Below are 18979 nucleotides of genomic sequence, written 5' to 3'. Positions count from 1 at the left end.
ATTGTGATTTTAAAATAGCATAACATTTACCATCTTAACCGATTGTAAGTGTACAGTTCAGTAGTATTAAGTATCTTCACATTGTTGTGAAATAGATCTTGAGAACTTTTTCATCTTGAAAATCTGAAAAGTCTAACCCATTAAACAGCACCTTTCCTTTTCCCCTCCTGCTAGTCCCTGATAACCACCATTCTTCTTTGTTTCTGTGAATTTGATTCTTTTTTCTTTTTTTAATGATAAGCATTTTAAATTAAAACAGGTTTTTTTTTTTTGTTTTTTTTTTTTTTTTTTTTTTTTTTAGAAATTGGGTCTTACTCTATTGCCCAAGCTAGACTCAAACTCCTGGGCTCAAGTGGTCCACCTCAGCCTCCCAAGTAGCTGGGATTACAGGTGTGTGCTACTGCACCTGGCTGTTGAATTTGATTACTTTTGATACTTCATTTAAATGGAATCATACAGTATTTGTCTTTTTGTGATTGGCTTATTTGACTTCATATCATGTCCTCAAGGTTCAATGATGAATTTTGTCAGAATTTTGTTCCTTTTGAAGGCTGAATAATATTCCACTGTATGTATATACCACATTTTGTTTATCCAGTCACCCATCAATGAACTTTTGGATTGCTTCCATCTCTTGACTACTGTGAATAGTGCTGATATGAACATGGGTGTGCAGATATCTCTTAGAAATCTTGCTTTCAGTTATTTTGGATTTATACCCAGAAGTGGAATTGCTGGATCATATGGTAGTTCTAATTTTTTTTGAGGAATCTTCATACTGTTTTCCTTAGTAGCTGTACTATTTTTCAGTTCCACCAACAGTGCACAAGGGTTCAGCTTCCTCTATGTCCTCAACGACACTTGCTATTTTCTTTTTTTTAAAAAAGCAGTCATTCTAATGGGCGTGAGGTGATATCCCATTGTAGTTTTGATTTACATTTCTCTGATGATTAGTGATGTTGAGCATCTATCTTTTCATATGCTTTTTGGCCATTTGTATAGGAGAAATGTCTATTCAAGTACTTTGACCATTTTAAAATTGGGTATATGATTTTTTGTTATTGAGTTATAAGAGTTCTTTATATGTTCTAGATATTAACCCTTTATCCAGTATATGATTTGCAAATATTTTCTTCCATCCTGTAGAAAGCCCTTTCACTCTGTTGATTGTGTCCTTTGATTACAGAAGTTTTAAGTTTGATGTATTCCCATTTGTCTGTTTTTGTCTTGGTTGCCTATGCCTTTTGTGTCTTATCTAAGAAATCACTGCCAGGTCTGATGTAATGAAGCTTTCCTCCTGTATTTTCTTCTAGTAGTTTTATAGTTATGGGTCTTATATTTATAAAGGTCCTTGACCTATTTTGGGTTAATTTTTGTATAGGGTGTAAGATAGGGTCCGACTTCATTCTTTTGCATGTGGCTATTCAGTTTTCCCAACACCATTTGCTGAAGTGACTATCCTTTTTCTATTGAGTAGTAGTAGTACCTTATCAAAGATTGTTTAACCATATATGCCAGAGTTTATTTGTGGGCCATTTCATTTGTCTGTCTCTGTCTTTATCCAGTACCACACTTTTTTGATTACTGTGGTTTTGTAATATATTTTGAAATCAGGAGGCTTGAGTCCTCTTTGTTCTTTTTCAAAATTATTTTGTGTATTTGGAGGCCCTTGACATACCATATGAAGTTTAGGATGAATTTTTTATCTTTGTAAAAAGTGCTATTAGGATTTTGATAGGGTTTATATTGAATCTGTAGATTATTTTGGGTAATATGGACATCTTAACAGCCCAATAAATATTTTTTGCTGGAATGAATACACATTGAATATGATTTGTTTGTTTGAGATAGAGTCTCACTCTGTTGCAGTGTTGTGATCATGGCTCATTGCAGCTTCAATGATCCGAGCTTAAGCAGTCCTTCCACTTCAGCCTCTCAAGTAGCTAGAACTACAGGCATGTGCCACCATGCCTGGCTAATTTTTCTATTTTTTTTGTAGAGACGGGGTTTTGCCATGTTTTCCAGGCTGGCCTTGAACTAGTGAGCTCAAGTGATCCACTTGCTTCGGTCTCCCAAAGTGTTGGGATTACAGGCATGAGCCACCGTGCCTGGCTGAATGTGTCTTATACTGTTCAAATTTGCAGTTGTAGGTTTTTTTCTGTTGAACATTCCCCACAGCTGAGCATACTTGGAAGGTATTCCTAGTGAACTAGATCCTTCCCTTAGACCTGTTTCTAGACTTAGAAATGTTAGGACCACTTAAAGGGAAGCAGTAATTCCAGTCACTGTCATCCTGGGAGCTCCTAGGTTCAGGATATAAGAAGAGAAATCTGTTTGACTTGTATATATTTATATTTTGGTAAATTTTGTTTCATTTTCTTGACTTCTGCTTTACTTTTCTGTTTAGAGATGTGATAATGGATCATCATGTTTCTACCATCAGGCCTCGAAGAATCCAAAACCAAAATGTCATTCACCGCTTGGAGCGCCGGCGGATCAGTTCAGGCAAGGCAGGTACCCACTGGCACCAAGTCCGAGTGTTCCATCAGAATGTCTTCCCCAACTTCACAGTTGTCAACGTTGAAAAGCCTCCTTGTTTTTTGCGTAAATTCTCACCTGACGGACGCTACTTTATTGCTTTTTCTTCAGACCAGACATCTCTTGAAATCTATGAGTACCAGGGCTGCCAGGCAGCAGAGGACCTACTGCAGGGATATGAAGGAGAAATCCTGTCCAATGGCAATGACCAGCGGTCAGTGAATATCCGGGGCCGGCTCTTTGAACGCTTTTTTGTCCTGCTGCACATTACCAATGTTGCAGCCAATGGTGAGCACCTGAACCGGGAGTGTAGTCTCTTCACTGATGACTGCCGCTGTGTCATCGTGGGCTCAGCTGCCTACCTCCCGGATGAGCCTCACCCTCCATTTTTTGAGGTATATCGGAACAGTGAATCAGTGACCCCCAACCCACGGTCCCCTCTAGAAGACTATTCCCTCCACATCATTGACCTTCATACTGGCCGCTTATGTGATACACGCACATTCAAGTGTGACAAGGTGGTCTTGTCACACAACCAAGGGCTGTACTTGTACAAAAACATCCTGGCCATCTTGTCTGTGCAACAACAGACCATCCATGTCTTCCAGGTGACTCCTGAAGGCACTTTCATTGATGTGCGGACCATTGGCCGCTTTTGCTATGAGGATGACCTGCTCACTGTGTCAGCTGTTTTCCCTGAGGTACAGCGGGACAGTCAGACAGGCATGGCCAATCCCTTTAGGGATCCTTTCATCAATTCCCTCAAACACCGGTTGCTGGTGTATTTGTGGCGCCGGGCAGAACAGGATGGTAGCGCAATGGCCAAGAGGCGCTTCTTCCAGTATTTTGACCAACTGCGGCAGCTGCGAATGTGGAAAATGCAGCTTCTGGATGAAAACCATCTGTTTATCAAGTACACTAGTGAGGATGTAGTAACACTGCGAGTCACAGATCCATCACAGGTATGAGGTGCACTTCTGCCTTTTACTTGTCCAGTCTCCTTGACAAAATGGGAAGGTTTCTCTGTTTATAGCCCACCCCTCAGAAATAGACATTTCACGTAGTCTGAGTTGATATCCTAGGGCCCAAACTTAAAATCAGCTCCATTTTTCTCTGGTCATATGTATTTATCTGGACAAATGGAAGCTAAAGTTCAAGTCATTGACAGGAAGATAGTCAACTCTGATTACTACCCTAACTCTTCTGCAGAGCATTTTCGGTACTCATAAGATGGAAGCCCAAATGCTACAAGGTCAAGGTTTGGACTACTTATGGATAACCTCTCTTGATTTTGTAAGATTGTGCTTATTGGTCTGGCCGTTTTAGTAATGGCAATGAGAATGAGTATACGATACAAAAAAGAAAATTCTCTAAGTAACCCCACTTTCGTCCTTAAATGGTTCATAATTTACTTCTCCATAAAGTCCTATTTATAAGGTAACTAACAGGTGCACTCATTTGGCGGAATTAAGTTCTGTGACTTTACCCTGACCTTGCCCACATGCTGGGACATAGCTTGTAGAGCAGTGAAGAGATCAAAAAGAAGCCAAAATTGATGATCCATGAGGAGAGTCATCAGGACAACAAGTCTTAAAGGTTTTTCAGTTTAGGGGAAGAATGCCTTTCTTTCAGTAAGGGGAAGAAGCATTTCCCAAAAGGGAATAAGGTGATATAAAGAGCACAGAACTGCTAAGATTTGGGGGTTGAAACACTATATTGAAATTCAGGGTAATTTGGGCATTTGTCTTTGAAAACCTCTCCGCTTCAGTGTTGACCAAGTTAGAGAACTACCTTGCTACACCTTTGTCTCCCCAGTTCTCCTGTTTGCAGGTTGTCTCCTTAGACACTAGTTTGGAAATTCAGAACAACCAGCAAATCAGTAAATCATGAAGTCAACTGAGTTTGGTATCTCTTTTTTTTTTTTTTTTTTTTGAGATGGAGTCTCACTTTGTCACCCAGGCTGGAGTGCAGTGGCACCATCTCGGCTCACTGCAAGCTCCGCCTCCTGGGTTCACGCCATTCTCCTGCCTCAGCCTCCCAAGTAGCTGGGACTATAGGCACGCACCACCACGCCCGGCTAATTTTTTGTATTTTTAGTAGAGATGGGGTTTCACCGTGTTAGCCAGGATGGTCTCGATCTCCTGACCTCGTGATCCGCCTGCCTCGGCCTCCCAAAGTGCTGGGATTACAGGCGTGAGCCACTGCGCCCAGCTGAGTTTGGTATCTCTTACTGACCTGTAGCTGATTTCTGCCATTAACAGATTCTGTACAGGGTATCATGTCCTATAATCTCACCAGTTACCTGTGGTAAAATATCTTCTAACATTTGCCTTCTGAATTGTAGTTTATGTGTTCTAAAAAAAAGTACGGGAGTAATATGGTTAGAAATCATTTTTTGTGGATGTTTTTTCTTCCCTATCAATGATGAAGTCACCCATTGAGCAATCACAGGTGAGCATCTGGTTCGTCTTATGTATCATGGGATATTGCAGTGAAGTCCTTGACTTCTCTATCCTCCTGTTCTTTACTTCCCAGTCTGCCTTGGAGGGAAGGCTAGTAAATGTTTGAGTAATTTTATATCCATGTAATTATGAGAGATTCTGGTGAAGCCCTGATAGGATCAAAGTGTTGTCCAGGGCTATAGAAAGGACATGAATCAATCTTTATTTAGGTTTGAGCTATAATTGCCTTTTTATTTTGGAGGTAGTAAGTTGTCTGTGACTGCTGCCTTTGAGATTATTGTTTTCTTCTTTGCTAAAAGGTGGCCTAGTTGTTTCTGTTAGCTGCAATAAGTCGTAGCTAGCGACATAACTAGGGCTCTATGCTTTGCTTATACAGTTTGTAACTCTAAACCCAATCTTTCTGCCCTAGTTGTCCTCTGCACTCCTCCCCCAGTTTAATTTGATAGGTTCCAGTAAGATTAATAAGTAAAAAGTACATCCAAACACAAGGCCTTGGTAATATTATGAGTATTATTCTCAGGTTACCCTCTAGCCTCTTTAATTTACAGCCAAATTTAATTTGCAGGTGACTGCAAAAGCCATGTAACATAAGCTCTGAGAAGCACTAATTACTAGTAAAACAGGTGGGTCGAGTGGCTCCAGAAATTGGTAATTGAGATTTAAACTCAATCATAGGAGGCTGAAGTACTAATCCTAGTGGTCTGAGAACTTCTAGAGTCCTGTCAGAAGTAGATGATTCACAATGCTACATTCACTGTAACAAAAATTAGGGGTTCTTGGAACTTCCTTGTTAGGCAGAGCACAGCACTGGAAGTTTAAAGGAAGAGGGCTAGCCACCGAGGGCCCATTTAGAAAAAGCAGTAACTCTGTCACCTATGGCATTTGAATGCTTTTCAGGTTCCCCCTCTGATCTTAATTGCTACAAATCTCAAATGTATTTTACAAATGCTCTTGGCTGAAAGAACATTTATGAAGAAGAAAGTGGAAAATGCCTATCTGATTTTTCATTTGTTCAGCAGTACCTTGCTTGTATACAACTTGCCTGGGCAGTTTAGAACAAGATGTACTTAAGATGTCTCTCTGCATGTTAGAAATATTAAGAGGGAAAAATAAATACCCCTAAATTGAACTTTCAACTGTACACATACAAGAGAAAATAATTTGCCAACAGGCAGCCCCAGGCTGCAAATCACTTTCTCAGCAGGAAAGAAAATTAAATCTGGCATTTTAAGAAGTGCTTTTTATCTCAGGGTGGGTTGGGGAGCAAGTAGGGAATAAACATTTGGAAGGAAAAATACTGAATTTGCACAGTTTGAAATGAAAATTTAAAACCTTTTTATACTTATATGCTGGCCATCTCAGTAATTCTAGCAGCACAGATACAGTGGGAAATCTGGCAACGTTGAGGCTCTCAATTGATAAATCCCACGGTTGCTTCCTATTTTCCCAGAACCACTTGGAGCCATGTTTCCACCTCAGTGGTAAAGCTGAGGTGTTTGCTTGTTGTTGTTGTTATTGTTTTTGGAAAATTCATGCCTTGAATTTTCAGCCAAGTGATAAGTTTCCTAGGCATGGCATTATACTCAGCTGTCCTATACCTCTCTCTCTTTTCTTCTGCAGGCATCTTTCTTTGTGGTATACAATATGGTGACAACAGAGGTGATTGCTGTGTTTGAGAATACGTCAGATGAGCTTTTGGAGCTCTTTGAGAACTTCTGTGACCTTTTTCGTAATGCTACCCTGCACAGTGAAGTCCAGTTTCCCTGCTCAGCTTCTAGCAACAATTTTGCAAGGCAGATCCAGCGCCGGTAAGCTGCTGTACCAGACTCAACAGTCTTATTTTTTTTTAGAAAAATTGGTGTTAGGCCAATAGCTATTGTCTCTAGGAAACCGTCTCTTATTCTGTCTGTCCACATAGCTTTGGTCAGTCTGCCTGTTATAACCCCTTGTTTCTTCCTGAACTTCTTTCTGTCTCAGCACCTGTGGAATTATTTGTGCGTTGTCTGTGATTCGTTCTAGACTGCATGTGAGCTGCAGAAAGATAGAGGCTGTGTCTTCATTTATTGCTGTGTCCTCAGTGGTACACTGTCAAGCACTTATGTTTATTGAATGAATAAGGAAATAATTTTAGAACTTTTGGTTAAACATGATATGTTGAACACATGTATTTATCTTTGCTCCATCCCTAAGTCCCACTAAAATGACAATAAAGGAAGGTATAAACCTATAAGAACGAAGAGAATAGGAGAGGAGACGATGGGAGATAGGACATATTAACAAAGTTTTAAAAGCTGAAAAGCCAGGGAATGAATGAGAACTGACTTAGCGTACCTCGGAGAGCAGAAACTCAAGGCTGCAGAGCTTAGTCATCAAGAAACAAGCTGCCTTACACCAGAGAACTCAGGAAAGGGTCAGGAAGTTGGAGGTCCCAGGTGCCTCTTAGTACTTCTGAAGGTATCTGTGAGGTAGGCTGAAATGAGGAGGATTGGTAGAGTTCTTAAAAGGAGCAGTCAGACCCTCTAGATCCCTTTTCTAAGTCTACATAGCTAAGTGACTATCTCTTCTACCTCTGCAGAAGGCTGTAAGTTTATTCTCTGAGCAGATTGAACCAGATGGGCTCTGGTCTCAGGTTTATGAGGTATATTTAAAAGTAAGGATGAGACATGTTATACTAAAAACAGGAATTAGGTGAAAGTTGACATACGGAAGGGTAAGAGTCCTACCCCCCTTCCCAGATATGGCATCCACGCTTGAACCCTCCAGGCAGGAGATTAGAGATTCTTCCCTAGGAAAACTGACCAACACAAAGAGGAGACTTACAGATATTGACACCTGGAATGCCTTTACAAATCACTTAGGTCACGCTAAATATATACCCCCCAGTCAGCAAGGCCCTCCTATGAACCAGAGCTTCTAATAATTGCCGTAGTGCATTATTATGAAACAAATGGTTCCTTTGGGCCAAGGGCCTAAACTAAATCCTGCTTTAGTTAGTGCCTCATCATATTTCACATACTTAAATTGTTTCCCTTACTTTAGGCAGTAATGGAAAAATACCTGTTCTGGGTCCAAAGATGGATCAGACCACAGTGAGTGGATGAATGAGAATAAGCATTACTGCCACTGGGAAAAACAAATATGTTAATGCAGTGGCATCATATTTATATAAAGAGATAGTACTCGATTATAGATAGATGGCTACTGAGTTCAGACAACTGTCTTGCGTTTTCCTTTTTCTTTGGTTCACACAAATCTTCTGCCTTAGTATCTGTTCAGTATAGAAGAATTTTTATATGCAGAACATGAGTCAGATTTTGCTTTTTTTCATTTTGGGATGAATTTTCTTTTAAAATTTGCTTCAAAATTAAGCAGATAATTGACAAGTAACAGTCTGAGCGTGGTGGCTCGTGCCTGTAATCCCAACACTCTGGGAGGCCAAGGCAGGTGGATCACTTGAGCCCAAGTTTCAAGACCAGCCTAGGCAACATGGCAAAACCCTGTCTTTACAAAAAATGCCAAAATAAATAAATAAATAAATAACTGAGTGTGGTGGCGCATGCCTGTAGTCCCAGCTACTAGGGAGGCTGAGGTGGGAGGATTACTTGAGCCTGGGAGGCAAAGGTTGCAATGAGCCATGAGCGCGCCACTGCACTCCAGCCTGGGTGACAGAGCAAGACCCTGTCTCAAAAACAATAAAACAAAAACAACAAAAGATGGGTGCACTCAGTCAAGACATCAAAGAAGTCACTAGATGATAAGCTCCATGAGGGCAGGGATTTTGTCTATTATGTCCACTGCCGTATCCCCAACACCAAGGCCAGTGTCTGCTCTGTGGGAGGAGCTCAGTAGGTATTTGCTGAATGAATGAAGTTATCCAGGAATTAGAAGAAATTGTTTTCCAAAAATTATTTCAGAATACATCTGGAATTAAACAAAATTACAGAAAGCTCCAGAAAAAACTGAGGGGACAGGTTGTATATTCTAGCTCAGTGATCTTAAGAATTTTACTTTACCACCAAAAGATTTTGAAAAATTGGGGTACCCTCACATATTTTTAAGTTGATTTTAAAATTTTTTTTCTGTTACTACTAAATTTAATAGTTGTAGAGGATGATATTTTCAGTGTATATTAAACATTGACATTTAAAATAACACTTTAAAATATAACAAAAGGATGCTAATTACCATAGTAATTTGGTATTCAAGTATTTTATATGAAAAATTCGTGGCAAATTATACCCATAATTGGGAATTTTACATTGCTTCTTCTGATTCTCAAATTTGTATGTCTATTCTATGTCCCCAACACAATTGTATGCTAACATATTTTGTTGACCACTAATCATACTTTGCTACATTGAAAATACAATGTATATATAAATTGAAATTTTTTTTTTACTTCTTGTGAACACATGGTTCTAAATGCTAAATTTTATAGTAATCTTTTCCCAGTAATCTTTTGGTAAAAATCAATGAAATTGGGACCCTTATAGGTCAAAATAAATGTTCAAGAATAAAAATAGACACCATGGATCATGAGTCATTTAAGGAAAGCCTTTATCCTAAAAGAGACCAACACAAAACAAACAGAATAAAGAATAAAGAGTAAGGAAACAGGCCTGGCATGGTGGCTTATGCCTTTAATCCTAGCACTGTGGGAGGTTGGCGTGGACTGATTGCTTGAGCTCAGGAGTTCAAGACCAGCCTGGGGAACATGACTGGTCTCCCAAAAAGCAAAAAAATTAGCTGAGTTTGGTGGCATGCACCTGTCATCCCAGCTACTTGGAGGGGCTGAGGCAGGAAGATTGCTTGAACCTGGGAGGCGGAGGTTGCAGTGAACTGAGATCAAGCTACTGCATTCCACAGTGGGTGACAAAGACAGACCCTATCTCAAAAAAAAAAAAAAAAAAAAAGAAAACAATGTTACATTCACTGAAACAATTTAAAGTATAAAAACAGGAACATTCTAGCTGGGCAGGGTGGCTCATGCCTGTAATCCCAGCACTTTGGGAGGCTGAGGCAGGCGGGTCATGAGGTCAGGAGATCGAGACCATCCTGGCTAACACGGTGAAACCCTGTCTCTACTAAAAGAAAAAAATACAAAAAAAATTAGCCAGGCATGATGGCAGGCACCTGTAGTCCCAGCTACTCGGGAGGCTGAGGCAGGAGAATGGCGTGAACCCAGGAGGCGGAGCTTGCAGTGAGCCGAGTTTGCGCCACTGCACTCCAGCCTGGGCAACAGAGTGAGACTCCGTCTCAAAAACAAACGAACAAACCAAACAAAAACGGGAACATTCCTAGAACAATGAGAAACTTTTGGAAATTTAAAATTTGTTAGATGTGGTGGAGGAACTCTCCAAGAAAGTAGAGTAAATTGATAAGAGAAGGGACATAGAAGAGAAACATTAAAAAAAAAAAAACCAGAGTATCTGCCTAGGAGGTCAAATATCTGGCTAATTCCTGAAGGAGCAGTGGAGAACCTAAAGTGGAGAAATAATGGGATAGTTTCCCAGGACTGAAGAACATAAATTTTTAGATTGGCAGGACCATCCAGTGCTGGAGCTGGCTTGTACTGGCTCATGAGATCTGACTGTTAAACTTTCAGGAATTTTTGCAAGCTGATTGTTACACAAAGTCGTTATTAAGAATTATTTCCAAATTATTTCCTATTTTACTGTTACTTAGGCTCTTGTGGTTTTTGCATCTATTTTATCTATATGGTGTAAATACTATATAATAAGGTGCTACTGCTCTTCTCTTGGCAACTGCACATTGAGTAATGTCACATTGGTACCTTGGCAGGAAGATTTACACCACAGAAATCAGCAAGCACTACAAATCATGGCTTTTTTCCCCTGAGAAAAATTAAACCTTTATCAGTGCACCACTGGATTCATCTAGTATCCAGTATAGTCAATGAAAAAGACCCACACCGAGAGGCATATCATCATGAAATTTTGGAACATTGGGGATGAAGAGAACATTGTGAAAACTTTGAGAAAGAACATACATTTCACGTGTAAAAACAATGTCATCATAATGACATCAGACTTATCAATAATACCGAAAGCTTGAAGTCATTAAAATCATGCCCTCAGAAGTCTATGAAAAGGGCGATTTGCAATTTAGAATTCTGTCTTTTTTTTTTTTTTTCCCTTTTTGTGGAGAACGGGGTCTCGCTATGTTACCCAGGCAGGTCTCGAACTCCTGTGCTCAGGCTATCCTCCCGCCTCTGCCTCCCTGAGAGCTGGGATTATAGGCGTGAGCCACCACGCCCGGCCACAATTTAGAATTCTATATCCAGATAATAGAGTGGAATGGAGACATTTTCAAACCTGTGAAGTCTGAAAAGATTACCTCTCATGTACCTTTTCTAAGGAAGCCTATGGAGATGTACTTCAATAGACCACAAAAGAATGGTATGTAGGAAATAGTCTGACACTGGAGAGAGGCAAAGAGAGTCCTGAGGATAATGATAAAGGGAATTTGCAGAATGACTGTCCACCTGTCAGACCATTTGGAAGCATGAGAGTGGAGGAGTCCAAGAAGAATGTGTCCAAGGAAAAAAAAAATTGTTAGAATACTGGTAAGTTTGAGTATATTAAGAAGAGATTGTCAGTTTTCCTAGTAGAGTTGTCGGCATAGGCTTCACTGAGAAGGTGGTGGTTGAGAAAGCTTTTGAAGGAAGTCAGGGGGCAAGCCATGTGGATAGCAGGAAGAAGAATATACCCAGCAAAAGGAATAGCATATCTAAAGGCCCTGAGGTGGATCTGATGCATTTGAGGGACAGCAAGAAGGCCAGGGTGGCTGGACCGGAGTGAGCAAGGGGCAGAGTAGTTGGAAATAGGGCCAGAGACCTGATTTGGGGTGGGGAGGTAGGCGGATACATAGGGCCATTCTATAGTCTTGGCTTTAACTATAGATGAGGTAGATTGTGTCATGTTTGAGCAGAGGAATGACATAGTCTCACTTATGTTTTAACAGAGTCACTCTGGCTGTTCTGTTAAGATTAGAATGTAGGCAGATAGGGTGGCAGCAGGGATACCAGTTAAGAGACTTTTGCAGTGATCCAGTAAGTATAACTATGGCATTCTGTTTCCTGCCACTAGGATTTAAGTTCTTTACTGTCCACTAATGTATCCTAAGCACCTAGAAGAGTGTCTGGCACATACCAAGTCCTCTGTGATTATTTGTTGTTTAACGGTGGTGGCTTGGATCAGGGTGGTAGCATTGGGAATAGTAAGTAATTATATTCTCAATGTATTTTGAAGGTTAGAGCCCAGTGGATTAATGGAGGATGGTCTATGGGCTATGAAAGAACAAAGTCAAAGATAATTCTAACATTTTTGGATTGAACAACTTGCAAGAGAGAGTTGTCATTAAACTGTAAACCTGTTGGTAGAGCAGGTTTAGGGGAGAGGATCAAAAGTTCTGTAAGTGGAGGTGTCTCATAGTTTCTCAAAGGAGTGTTAGCTGTGTCACAGCCACCTGACAATTTTCAGTACAATAGGGACTGAAAATTAACTTATTGGAGTTAGCAGCATCGAGGTCATTGGTAACCTTGACAAGAGTAGGTTTGAGTAAGATGGTAGGGGTGAAAGCCTCTTCAGGGTGGGTTTAAGAAAGAATGGGAGGAGAAAAGTTGGACAGTATGGAACAGTGTTTTGAGGAGTTTTATTACAATGGGAGCTGAAAAGTGGTGCATTAGCTGGAGAGGTAGGTGGTGTTAGATTTTGTTTTTGTTATTTTTTAGATGAGGGAAAAATGGCATGTTTGCATACAGATGGGACTGATCCTGTAGAGAAGGGGAAACAGTTTAGGAAAGTGGAAGAACTGCTTAAGTGTATGAGAGGGGCTGGGTTCTAGTGCACTGGCAGATGGATTTGCCTTGCATGGGAGCACAGAAAGTTATATATGTACAAATGTTGGGTAGATGTGCTGATGGGAGCTTTAAAAAGTTATCTTCTGCCAACTTCCATTTGTCAGTAACAAAGTAAGTGATGCCATTAGCTAAGAGTCAGCATGGAAGAGGGGAGATGAAATAGTCGTGGAAGAGCGTGGGAGTCTGGAAGGACTATGGAAATGTAATACGAGTGCCCTGCAGCATTAAGAGCCTACATAAAGTTCATGGCCATAAGTTTAAAGTGAGCATTGTATGTTTTTCTACAGCCATGGAGAAAACCAAGTAGTACAGGCAAGGAATAGGCAAAGTTGAGCTTAACTGGAGGTTGTAGTTTTTCTAAGCAAGTACCATAAGATAATTTAAGATTGTTGAGGATGTGTGCAATGGATTATTTAGTGATTTCATCTTATGTGGAAGGAAGGAAGAGAGGATATGATGAGAGTGTAGGATGGCAAGAAGTTGATAGAATCAGTGGATTATAGGTCCTGTAGGGGTTGAAGGATTGCTGAAGTTGGGATGAATAGAGGGAGTGAGCCAGGAAGATGGGAGAAAAGATGGTTGGAGAGCGTGACGGTCTACCCTGTGACTAGAGAGGGTTTGCAGTCGTTGGTAATGGTGAGGTTGAGGGTGTGACTGTGGAATAAGCAGTTGAGGTTGAGAGGAGGTCAAGGAACTAGTAGGAGGCCATGGTGCTGTAAAGAACATCTCTGAGGATTTTGAAATTACCGAGAATTAAGAGAGGTATGGCGGGACAGAGTGACGCTGAGGCAGGAGCTAAAGTGTGAAGACATCAAAGGGAGTGACTGCTTTTAATCAGTGGGGAGCATGGAGAGAGGAGGTGGTAGGTGCTGCAGAGGAAGAGGAACTGCTTCAACCTGTAGATTATCACAGATGCTTTGATTTGTGGTCATCACAAAGCTGTGAACCAGCCCCCATCATTTTACCTTTGAAAGCCAGCGAGTCAGTGAGTCAGGCAGGGCTAAGGTGTAGATGAGATGGTGCCAGATCTTTGCTGAAAACCAAAGTGCCCAGGATCTTTTATTTCAGCTCAAATGAAAGGGAAAAAATAAGCTCTATTTGGCCCAAGATTTATTTTTATGATTTATACTGAGGCTGTGAAAATTACTGTCAGGAGGAGTAATGGAAAAGCAGTGTTGCTTGCTAGGCTTTCTTTAGGGGGAGCGGAAAAGTGTTCATGTCCACCTAATACCGTAGGTTAATAGTGAAAATAAAAATTACCCTCAACTAATTAATCTTTCTAGTCTCATGAAAGTTAGGAACGCTGAAGTTTTTTTATTCCATTTGTTTCAGGGATGAGATATTATACTTTTCTCCCAGACTAAAAAAAATTTATATCCCCTTGATGGTTGAACCGTATGATATGCTTGAATATAGAGGTTTAAAATATATATATACTGATAGACAGTTGACATTCTTTCTACGAAGGTGTAGGAAAGTGAAAAATAAGGAAAAACTTCAAAATGTCATTATACGACTATTAACATTTTAATGTGTTTCTGCCAGTCTTCGCTTTAAGTGTGAGTTTTTGTTTTCTTTGTGTTTTTAGCCATATTACATAGACAGTATTGTATCCTACTTCTTTTATTTACAGATGTGATAAACATTTCCCGTTACCATATAATCTTTGAAAATGGTAGTTTTCCATTAGCTTTTTATTTTTTCTTCCTCTATAAACAGTGCTGTATGAATGTGCACAGAGATTTTTCTGCATGTAGGAGTGATTCCTTAGGGCAGATTTCCAGAAGAATAGAAGTACTTGTCAAAGAGTATTAAATTTAGTTTTGTGGCCAGGCACGGTGGCACACGCTTGTAATCCCAGCACTTTGGAAGGCTGAGGCAGATGGATCGCTTGAGGCCAGGAGTTGAAGACCAATCTGGGCAACATGGCGAGACCCTGTCTCTACGAAAAAAAAAAGTTAGCTGGGTGTGGTGGCACGCACCTGTGTTCCTGGCTACTTGGGAAGCTGAGGTGGGAGGATTGCTTGAGCCCAGGAGAGGTGGGGGTAGCAGTGAGCTGAGGTTGTGCTACTGCCCTCCAGCCTGGGCAACACAGCCAGAACCTGTCTCTAAAAAAAATAAAATAAAACTTAGCATTTGTTACAGTCATGAGAAATAACTGCTTTGTCATTATTTTCAAAGATAAGTGAGATATATGACTCTCTATGTCTGTTACTGTTCTTCTAGATACTGGTGTTTCTGCAGGAGTATAAGTAGCTAGTTTCCAAATTTTATTTAAACAAAGAATGGGTAATTTATTTGTGAAAGGCTTGCTGGAAGTGGGTGATCCCAAGAAGAGTCAAGGGCTGCTTCTGTTCTCTATAACTCCTTCCTAATTCAGTCTAAGGCAATTATTTGGGGAAAGTAAGTTCTTGACCTTTTTCAAACCCAGTTGAGCTGTTATTAGAAAAGAGTAGAAATAGTTGTCATAAACTAGTTATACTCATTTCAAACTTGTTTGTAGAGTCTTTGTTAACTTCTAAAGTAGGGCCGGGTGTGGTGGCTCATGTCTGTAATCCTAGCATTTTAGGAGGCTAAGGCGGGCAGATCAGTTGAACCCAGGAGTTCAAGGCCAGCCTGAGCAACATAGCGAAATTCCATCTCTATAAAAAATACAAAAATTAGCTGGGCGTGGTGGCATGTGCCTGTAGTCCCAACTACTCTGGGGGCTGAGGTGGGAGGAACGCTTCAGCCAGGGAGGTCAAGGCTGCAGTGAGCTGAGATCACACCACTGTACTCCCGCCTGGGCAACAAAGCGAGACCCTGTCTCGAAATAAAAAAAACCCAAAACCCAAACACATTTCTAAAGTAATTTGTTGTTTTCCATTTTTAGTTATATGTTTTGCTTTTTAAAAGTATTTGTAGCTGGCCAGACTTGTAATGTGTGAGAGAGAGTTCTGTCTTAATTCATTACCTAGGCTTTAATTTGTATTTAAAGAATGAGTTGTTCTTAGATATATATTTGTCAATTTAAAATCCAAGACACCTTTGTGTACTCACTAACAAAGCCTTCCTCACCGGCCCTTTTGTTTAGGTTCAAAGACACTATTATAAATGCCAAGTATGGAGGGCACACAGAGGCGGTACGCCGGCTGCTGGGTCAGCTCCCCATCAGTGCTCAGTCTTACAGCGGTAGCCCCTATCTGGATTTGTCTCTCTTCAGTTATGATGACAAGTGGGTATCTGTCATGGAGCGGCCCAAGACTTGTGGAGATCACCCAATCAGGTACAGTGTCACTGCTATAGCTACAAACTGCTCAAGGGCTGAAGATGGCCTGCTTTCTTTTCTCTTCTTCTGGACATCATTTGATTGTGACTGTCTCCACTTGTACTCATGGGTAAGGTTGAAAGGCAGGCTATTTCTATAATGCAGTGAGTGCTACGATCATTTAGGTACTAGTCTCATAAATTATTCCTACTCTTTGCTTCTCATCAGAACATCTAATTCAGATAAGTGTTGTCCTCTTTTAAAGGTATCCAGGGTAGGAAGCTGTACTTTCCCATTTAATAATCTAATACGATTCCATAATAGTTTTTGTCATTGAGACTTTATAATTATGTATCTAACACAGATTTTATCCTGCCATGTTACCTAATAGAAAAAGTAGCAGAGACAATTTGGGGAACTGCTGACAGATTTAGAAGAAACTCATGCTTCCTCACTTGGAGGAATTTTGGAATGTAGACTGCTGTGTTATTGTTAGAACTTTGAAACTGACGTCTTACAAGAAATTCTTTCCTCACAGAAGTCTAGTTCACAGACCCATCTGTCTCTCCATACATGGAGCCTGTTCTGTGTGCTGTAATAGTATTAGCGGGAGGAGCTGGAATTACTCTCACTAGTGGAGTTACCTCAAGGTGGGTGTGTTCCTGGAGCTCTAGGCTGGAGCTTGGAAGGTCTTTGTCACATAGAAACAGTGGTAGTTAGATCTTTATGATAGATATATTTCATCATCCAGCCTCCTTGTGTATTAAATGGGCCTGTGTGACATATTCTGTATAATTAATCACCATTTATAATATTTCCTTTGGGAAATTAGAGTCAAGTTCCAAAAACTAGTTAATATTTTTATTTATTATGGAAAGTTGTATATGGAAAAACATATACAAAAAGTAGAAGAGCGTAATAAACCTTCATGTACTCATCACCCACTTGAACAGTTACCAGCTCGTGACTGCTCCTGTCTCACCTATTTCCATCACCACCACTGCTCCCTCCCCTTCCCACCACTGTCTGAGGTTATTTTTAAAAGAAATCCAAGTTATCCTAGCAAAACAAGTAACACTATTACCCCATCTCTAAAAAATTAACAAAAAATCTTTAATATCTTCAAACATCTAGTCAGTTTTTATATATCCCTGTTGTCTTACAGATATTCTTTTTATGGTTAATTTGTTTGCATCAGATCCATACAAGGTTCATGCATTGCATTTGGTCCCTTCAGTCTTTTTTTTTTTTTTTTTTGAGACGGAGTCTCTGTCTGTTGCCCAGGCTGGAGTGCACGATCTCAACTCACTGCAACCTCTGCCTCCCAGGATCAAGCAGTTCTGCTGCCTCAGCCTCCCAAGTAGCTGGAATTACAGGCGCCTGCCACCACACCTGGCTAATTTTTGTATTTTTGTAGAGATGGGGTTTCACCATGTTGGCCAGGCTGGCCTTGAAATCTTGACCTCAGGTGATCCACCCACCTCAGCCTCCCAAAGTGCTGGGATTACAGGCATGAGCCACTGTGCCTGGCCCAGTCATTTTTATTCTGTAGGTTCTTCTTCCCCCTTTTATTTTCTTTGCAATGAAATTATTGAGGAAATTAGGTTGTTTTTCCTCTAGTGTTCTCCAAATTCTAGATTTTGCTCATTGCATCCCTGGGATAGTATTTACTATATTTCTTATTTACCCATATGTCCTGTAAAGTGGGAGTGAGATTTAGAAACTCAAACAACCCACTTTAAATTACAATCCCTTTGTGTTTGGGGATTTTGGGAGTAGGGCTGTGTGTTTTTTACAAATAAAAAAGATGGGCCTCATCTAATACGAGTCAAGTACCATGAGATACATTTCTCTCTCCTTTCTGACTTTCCTACTTTTCTAATTGGAGAAGATGAATCTAAAATTTGGCAATGCTATTGCTCCTGAATGAAGGGGTTTCTCTTATAATTCTTTATATTTTTAATTTAAAATGAGAAATACAAGGATATTAAGGGCATTTGAAGACAGAATACCATTCCTCCAATGTCTTTACTGTATAATCCAGTCTGGTCTTTGTCAGTGTGCATATTTACATTTACACACTTGTAATCACAGCATCATTTTTTGTAGTCTGTTTTTATTTTATAAACATTATTTCATGTTGTTATTACACATAGTCCTCACAATTATAGTCCTAATGATGGTGTATTCTATCAAATAGACGTACCATGATTTATTTAACTATTCCCCCATCACTGAGCATTTATTCTCTTTCTGTATTTTTACATTAAAACAAATGCCATAGCAGTCATCTTTATTCATGTACTAGTTACTTCATTTAAATCAAATTCTGAGGATATAAATTCTTGGATATGGGATTATTGAGTCAAAAGGTATAAATATCTTTAGGTCTGCTTATATATTGCATTTCCAAAAGGAGATTATAGGACTCTTTAATTCAGGGCTTTTTATTTTCTAGAATCCTCCCTGCCACCCCACCCCCACCTGCCTCAGCCATTCAGCCTCCACTCACTAATCATCAGTAGTTCTCCAAACCATAGGGCATTTATTTTGCATATGGTAAAGGCATTTAAATACTAGGATGGATGGAAGCATCTTTAGTCTCACATATTAGATGAAAAATTAAACACTACTTAGTATTTTGTTTCTGAGCATGAAAAAGAAGAACCTTTTAAAAGAATTTATTCTTAAATATGAAAAACTCAAAGGTGAGCCTAGATCCACACTGTCCAATATGGTAGCCACTAGCCACATGTGGCTATTGAGCACTTAAAATGTGGCTAGTTCAAGTTGAGATGTGCTCAAGTGTCAAATACACACCAGATTTCCAAAAAAAAAAAAAGAGAAATA

General features: G+C 40.0%; 1 protein-coding gene across 16 annotated transcripts in view; it reads left to right on the top strand.

Moving 5' to 3' along the window:
- The window catches only part of DET1 (DET1 partner of COP1 E3 ubiquitin ligase), a 43783-nt gene that overhangs the window by 4377 nt on the left and 20427 nt on the right, over nucleotides 1–18979 (top strand). For 5 of the 16 annotated variants that reach the window (XM_077937813.1, XM_077937812.1, XM_015142940.3 and 2 more), the window contains 3 exon segments: nucleotides 2408–3500; nucleotides 6621–6808; nucleotides 15956–16147. In XM_077937813.1, the coding sequence (XP_077793939.1) occupies nucleotides 2418–3500; nucleotides 6621–6808; nucleotides 15956–16147 (1463 nt within the window). In that variant the 5' untranslated portion in view covers nucleotides 2408–2417. 16 annotated transcript variants of the gene reach the window in all.

The sequence above is a fragment of the Macaca mulatta genome, chromosome 7, assembly GCF_049350105.2.
Source record: "Macaca mulatta isolate MMU2019108-1 chromosome 7, T2T-MMU8v2.0, whole genome shotgun sequence".
Taxonomy (NCBI): domain Eukaryota; kingdom Metazoa; phylum Chordata; class Mammalia; order Primates; family Cercopithecidae; genus Macaca; species Macaca mulatta.
This window is presented reverse-complemented; position numbering and strand designations above follow the sequence as displayed.